The sequence below is a fragment of the Pyrus communis genome, chromosome 10 (assembly GCF_041283825.1).
Source record: "Pyrus communis isolate YQ-2024b chromosome 10, ASM4128382v1, whole genome shotgun sequence".
Taxonomy (NCBI): Eukaryota; Viridiplantae; Streptophyta; class Magnoliopsida; order Rosales; family Rosaceae; genus Pyrus; species Pyrus communis.
In genome coordinates, this window is record NC_142574.1 from 26,776,320 (window position 1) to 26,783,914 (window position 7,595).

A 7,595-nucleotide genomic window follows, 5' to 3' on the forward strand; every position below is an offset into this window, starting at 1 on the left:
GTTCATTTCTTCACACCAAAGACCCTACCTTCACCAAACCTTACAAAACCATAGCCAACTAATAATACCAAAACAACGTGAGAATTATATACTAACGTGATTGATGATTGAATTCTCACCCTGTAAACTGGAAGGCCGGACAAAAAAGTGATTAGGTACAGAGACCACACAGCATAGATACACTACATATATAATGGCCAGCATCTGTATTTTGTAGTAAACAATTGCCAAGATTTGTTTAATTAATATTTCGATTAAACACTAAACGTACTGAGGAGTACTGCACTAAAATTACCATATTTGTTTCCCACGCTAAACCAGTCATATATGGATCTTGTTTCCACAATAAATTCAGCCTCCAAGTTCCAATTTCTGAGTGAATACAATCGTTCTTTTTAACCTACTGTATCTGGCCTCAAACTTTTTCCTTCTCTTTTGATGAAAATTAAAGTACAATATTGATTGTAATAAAATAAAAAGGTCCATTTGACTAATTAATTAAGTTTAAGAAAATAGGGTTTGGTAATCATTGATATGTCTCATTTTCTAATCCACTTTTACAGGGATTTGTTTAATTCTAGTAATAAAAAAACAATATTGTCAGGAAGTTGAAAAAAAAAAGCCAAGAACAAAGTCACATTTCCTTCATCTAAGTAGACAAGCACCATGTGCATACTGCATAGGTTTCTTCAAACCCAGCTTTCTGGTGGGAATCTTGAGGGTCTGTCTTAATGCGTTTATATTTCTTCAGAGTTCCCCAGGATTTGTTGACTAAGAACAGAATGGCAGAGTCTAGGAAGGGGCATTGTTCATGTATCGTACAGTTAGTGGATTTTCTTGGAAGCCAACTTAATCCAACAGCTGCCCTTTTATTTTTAAGAACCGGAAACTGTTCAGTTAGAAGGACAGAAACATTGAAGCAAATATAGGGTAAATAATGAGGAAATTGTGAGGAAAGAATACTACCATTTCAATTTGTAATGCAATTATGTTCAAGTATAATATCAATTCTTTACAGTATACTATGAGGTTCACAATGTAAAGACCAACTTTGGTATATTAATACTAACATCATTACATGGAATTAGGTATAACGATAAGATTATTATGTAACTTTAAAGTGTGAATTTGAACAATATAGTGTAATTTACACTTTTATATAATTCACACATTGAATGCTAACCTCATAGGGAGGCCGTAAGCGAATTACAGTTGTGATTTCATGACGTTCCCAAGTATTAACCTACATCTATACTGTAATAAGACATCTATGGTATAACCTATGTATATACCGTATAATCATCAACATTGATAGTAGTAACGGAATCACGTCTAATTAATAATAACATAATTTGTCAACGTAATATGACGTCAACAACATTACCATCAACCTTGTTATACTAATTTTTTTGGTCAATCTTTCTTATAGTAATTACAACATCGTTTTGTGTTATTAACTATCATGTTACCAAATCATATTTACACTGTAAATATAGAATATAATACTTGAACGTGATTGCATTACATTATCAACGTCCTATTTATATACTAAACGATAACCAAGAATTTCCTTTTTAAAATTATGCTACCTACAGATACAAAACAAAAATAAGAGAGAATGATGATTAGGAAAGAACACAAGCAAGCAATCCCATCCCCAACAGCATGTGTTAGGAAAGAGAGTGGCGGCAAAGCAAAAGGCCAAAGGCGCTAACTTTTTCTCTTACGCCAATAAACACCGCAATTGCCGATGATAATTCTGAGGACTCCTTTCTAGTATTTCATCCAATCCAAGTAATAAAAGAATAGAATAAAAACAGCATCTTGTAAGTGGGGGAGGCACCAAACCAAAGGTTGAATTTGTCAGATTAGGGTTCTTATTGTACCCTTACCACAGTTACAAGACACCGTCTCAGACTTCAGACCCCCAGAAGGAATCTGATTCCAGACACTTCAATTCCCTCCTCCGGATAAGGTAATTCGAACCTTCACTTCTTTCTTGCCCAGTTGCCCTTCCAGTATCATACTCTTATCCTATTTTTCAATGTTTATTTAATATTTTGTGCAGTTTTTTGGAGGGATTGAATTGAAAATTAGTGTTCTTTCTTTCTTTGGTTGGTTCCTTTTTTATGTGGATGAGCCAACAGTTATAAAATTTTGGTTCTTTTCGATTAATTCCTTGATGGGTTTTTCTGGGTTTTCGATTCGGAATTAGGAGCTGAATCGATTGGTTGATTGGTTTTTCCTTGTGGTATTTTTAGGTGGAGGTGATGCTACAAGTGGCAGTTCTGGATCGATTCCTTGATGGGTTTTCTTGTTTGATTATTTAGAGATAGGCCTTGGAAGCCAGTGATTGGAAGGAACATTTGTTTGTGATTTGGAGAGATTTTGTTGAAAATACAGAGCTTCAGGTTGATTGGTTGGTTGCTTGTGATTGGATTTTAGTAATAATCGCAGCTTTAAGTTTAGAATTTCAGAGTTATTGTGTAAGAAATGGAGGGTCAGGCAATTTCTGGTGATGAGGTTTCTGTTAATTTAGTTAGAGAGGAAGACGAAGAAGAGTTCCGCAGCTGTTGTGAAGACGAAGATGAAGTTTGGAAGGAGACTGAAGAACAAGTGAAAGGGGAGACAAAAGATGAGTCAAAATATGATCTCGACGAATTTTCTGTGAAAATGTTCTTCAAAGGCATGTCCATAGCTGGCTATGGGGACCCCGGTTGTGGACTTTCTGGAATCGGAGTTGTCATGGAAAGATCAACCAATGTTCCTGCAATTCAGGTGCAGAAAAGGCTTGATTTTTATGTGGAGGAGCTTGTGGCTGACTATTTAGCCCTGATGGATGGTTTAGTGGAGGCTGTGCAGAATAAAGTCCGTAGGGTGTATGCATTTACAGATTCTGAATTGCTATATGATCAGGTGAGTCCTTCACTACTAAACAGTAATGTTTCTTTCTTCATGTCGGTTAACGTTTTAGAAAGTCGTATTAAATATGTAACCAAGACTTTTGTGTTAATCTTGATTTTTCTGGCTCATCTGTTTGCTTTCTGTGCGTACTTTGGAATATGATTTTGGGATTTTCCAACAACTTTCAGTTCGAATTTGGGTTTCATAAGTTCATTGCTATATTCTCCACTGCAATATCAGCATTGTTAGTGCTTGAATTCATTAAATAAAAAAGGGTTTATTCTGTTTGATTATCCATTATATACCCTTTTTAGCAGCACAATTTTTATAGTTGAGAAGTGGATACTACCGTGTTATTTAGAAAACGACACTTTGAGTGATTGCTCTTGAGAATTACTTCATCTTTCTTCATTTGAGTTGTAGCACTAGCATTAAATTTCCAAATCATCTTATTGTATGTCAAGTTTGTTTTAACGAATTGAATTTCTGACAGGTTTCACATGAGGAGAAACTTGAAGTTCCAATCCTAGTGGCACTGAGGCAAAGGATTTTAGAGCATGCCAGTAATCTCGAAGCTTTTGTTCTGAAACTTGCCCCTGATGTAGATCTTGAGCGGCCATCAAAATTAGCCCAAGTGGCTATTGGAGTTGTCTCTTTTCCTGCTAAGGGTGTTGAATCTCTTGAGAACTGTTCCATCTGTTGCGACGATAAACCATCCTTGATGATGATCACCATGAAATGTTCTCATAAGTTCTGTTCACATTGCATGAGAACATACGTTGATGGGAAGGTGCAGTCCTCTCAAGTCCCCATCAGATGTCCTCAACTGAGATGCAAGTATTACATCTCCACTGCTGAGTGCAAATCTTTTCTTCCACTCACTTCGTATGAGTCATTGGAGAAATCCTTTGCAGAAGCAAATATTCTCCACTCAGATAGAATGTACTGCCCATTTCCAAATTGTTCTGTCCTGCTTGATCCCCTTGAATGTTTCTCAGCTAGGGCAAGTTCATCAAGTCAGTCAGATAACAGCTGCATTGAATGTCCAGTTTGTCAGAGGTTCATCTGTGCGGATTGTGGGGTTCCTTGGCATACTTCTATGAGCTGCGAGGAGTTCCAGAATCTCCCATTGGAAGAGAGAGATGCTGCAGACATTACCTTATATCGCTTGGCACAAAGTAACAGCTGGAGGCGTTGCCAGCAGTGTCGTAGGATGATTGAGCTCTCTCAAGGTTGCTACCACATGACGTGCTGGTAAGAATATTTTCATTATGTTACACATACTTTTCAATTTTAACAGCACCGACTAAGTTGATTGAGAATGGATCTTCATGTGTGTTTTTGTGCCAAAAAATGTCTTTTGTATGCTTTGAACCAATGTGTTTGAATTTCTTGGAAACTTGTTGCTTGCCTCTGAAGGAGAGTACAATCTTTATGAAAAAATGATTTGAGTTCTAGATTGTAGTCGGTTATTATGATCTCAGACAATTTTTGGCTCATGGGAATATTGATTTTAAGCGGTATATGCTGTGAGTAGGTTACTCATAGAGGCATACGTTTGTTTATTGAATCATTGTGTAACTATTACATAAGAAATCAGTGTGTCCTTTCCGTTACAAGTTGTTGAAATTTACTGAGCATTTTGTGTTCCTCATCTTCAGGTGTGGGCATGAGTTCTGTTATTCTTGTGGTGCTGAATATCGGGATAGCCAACAGACTTGTCAATGTGCCTTTTGGGACGAAGACAACAACACACAAGACTTGGTCACTCAGTCTATGCAAGAATCCGAGCAATGGGCGTGGGAAACATTCAATTCACTCCCCATGATAATGGATGCATACTCGGACCAAGAGAAATCGCAGCTGGCGCTGATCCAGAGATTCCTAGCGGGGGGTTTCAGTTTAAGCGACCATCCCCCTTATCAATCCCCACCTCGGTGTACAGATTCTTATGTAGACGCCATGAAAGATCTTCATCAGCTTCCTTGGCTCGAGAGGTTTGTTTCCGTTATAAGTGATAACTACTACGAAGAATACATCCAGTGAATTATAGGACTTCTGAAATTCGAAAATAATCTGCACAGCTACCCGAGAATACCTTTCGTAGGAGTAAAGAGTGTCTCGCTCTATTCACTGCGGAGATTTATGTGCCTCTTTTCCTTTGTAGTTTCATAAGCATTGTGTTAAAAAGATTTGCGGCCATTATAAGGTACCTTGTGTAAAACATTGAAGGGCAAGCGTCTATGCTGATAGGCGATAGCTTTCTTCTTGAAAGAAAAGAGGGAAAAAAAAGAAGAAAGATAAGTGTATTGAATTGAAATAACATTTATCATGTTACTGAATTGAAAAAATATTTTTCGTTAAAGATGCACTCTCTGAGATGAAAAATACTAAATACTCATCAAAGTAAGGGTTGATATGATTTTTTTCTAGCGACACTGTAAATAAGGCCAACAAAGTTTTATGGCATGGAATGTTAGGCGGTCAAACATCGATACGTGCAAAAAATGAGTGTAACGGCAATGAGAATGTTTCGTCTAATGTATAGGCACAATGAGAAATGACAAGATTAAGAATGAGGATATTAAAGGTAAAGTAGGAGTGATCGCAATTGAAAATAAGATGAGAGAAAATCGGTTAAGGTGGTTTGGACGTGAACCGATGACTCACAAATGCTTCGGTTAGAACATGCAATTACAAGACAGATGCTTAGGGCAAAAGGTAGGGGAGGCCCTAGTTTGGTACTGAGGTGATTCTGAAAAAAGTGGTTATAAAAAAAAAGCTGGGATCTTTTTTATGTTTGGTAAACACTCAACTTCAGTTTTTTTTCATAGTTTTGGGTGAAAAAAAAAGCCAAAAACACAAAGTTGCAAAACCCAGCTTTGAAAAACCAGCTTTTTTTCACATCTGTTTTACATGAAAGTTTATCAAACACTATAATACTGCTTTTTTTTTTTTTTTTTTTTTTTCAAAAACACTTTTACAAAAAAGTTTATCAAATACTCAATTGCTTTATTTCACAGCTGCTTATTCTCACAGCACAGTAGAAACAATTTTTTTTCAAAGCACATCAATACCAAACTAGACCTAGGAAGACTTGAAAAAAGACTTTAAGAAAAAACAAAGAGTATTTGGAGATAACAGAAGATTTGGTGCAAAATCGAGTACAATGATGTTCTAAGATTTATACAGTCAATCCCACTTAATTAGATAAAGCTTTGTTATTTTGTTGTTGACATTGTAAATGCTCGTTTGCCAAGCAAACTTAGTGCAAATGAGTTGTGTACGAGCTTTATCAGCCGAACAACCAAAGCTCAAGTTTGGGTTGTTTCCTGAACGAGCAAAGCTTACGACAAACCAAATCCAATCCAAATTCAATACAAATTCCGGCTATTTCGAGCCAATTTACATTGTATTCATAGTTGTCCCATTTTGTATGATAGACACCCTCTTTGTCATGTTTGTTTTTTAAGTAAATGGGAAAGAGACCACACTCACCCACCACTTATGATTGTACGGGTGGTGGTTGTGGTGGTGTTTGGTTTTGCAAAGTGCGTAGAGGACACGTTGCATTTTGGATAAGGGGAGTTTCAATCAAGTTCACCATCTCCACATGTTTAATGGAACCTTCGTGCTTAAGTGGCTTCAATCCAAACCTACTACCAATTACACATGGAAATTTGGTGTTCGTTGGCTTTTTTTGGACTTAGCTTTTTGCTAACCTTGTTCAAGCATGGCTTGGCTTGTTCTCAAGAATCGAAAATGGCCGGTTGGGCTTCACTTTGTTCAGTATTTTTCAACTTCTTACGATTAGATAAAAGAGTAATGCTTGAGTTTGTCGTTAGTTTTTAGTATTTATCGTACTAGATGACATTCGAGTCTCAAACAGTGCATTCATTCCGTGGTCAATTCTTCCTACGCACCTTCGTAAATGATCATCGAGTGCATTTCTAAATTTTTTTTGTGTGTATATTTCCACATCACTTAGCCTAAGTTCCAGCTAGAAAATTCCTCACCCAAATATAGCCCATAAATTTAATCCAAAAGCGGAAGGCAAAAACAAAGGTAAGGAGCAAAGTCCAATGGATTCAGAAAGACTGCTCTTGAAAGTGGAATAAAACTTACTAGTTTACATAGAGTGTTAAAGAAGAAAATAAATTATGATTAGACTCCTAATTACAAGTAAACCCTAAAGCATTGAGGGTCCCACTAGTGTAAATTTTCTCCCAATTTGCAAGTCCGAGCAAACAAAAAGAAAGAGAAAGCAAAATTTTGAAGGAAAAAAGTGAAACTGTTAATGAATTTTATACTATCTTATGTTTTTTGTATTATATTTTATAATATTTGTACAAAGATTAATATTAAACTAAAAAATAAAATGTTTCTCACTTTGAAAAAAATCGCTTCAGCATTTCTCAATTTTCAAATAAATACAAAGAAGATGATGTGCCAAAAGCTCAAAGTGTACCAAGGGACATGACACTACCACTGCCACTAAATAACTTTATTCCTTGGATAGTGTTAGACGTAACAAAGTGAGGACGGACCGACCTCCTTTTTCTGTTCAATTTTGGTACCTTCTATTTGGGTCATATGTACCTTCTTTCATTTAGGGGAATTTTACCTTTTTCTCTCTTTTATGCAAGATGGTTTAAATTGTTTATTTTTTAAATTATTTTTTAAAAACCATA

At 36.2% G+C, this 7,595-nt stretch overlaps 1 protein-coding gene across 1 annotated transcript; it reads left to right on the forward strand.

Annotated features, from left to right (window-relative positions):
* The first annotated feature begins 1,582 nt into the window (after positions 1–1,582).
* Positions 1,583–5,269, forward strand: LOC137727400 (E3 ubiquitin-protein ligase RSL1). The gene is made up of 4 exons (XM_068466269.2): positions 1,583–1,975; positions 2,262–2,916; positions 3,398–4,158; positions 4,566–5,269. The coding sequence occupies exons 2-4, from the start codon at positions 2,494–2,496 to the stop codon at positions 4,948–4,950; spliced, it is 1,569 nt and encodes a 522-aa protein (XP_068322370.1). The 5' UTR covers positions 1,583–1,975; positions 2,262–2,493; the 3' UTR covers positions 4,951–5,269.
* Positions 5,270–7,595: the final 2,326 nt, after the last annotated feature.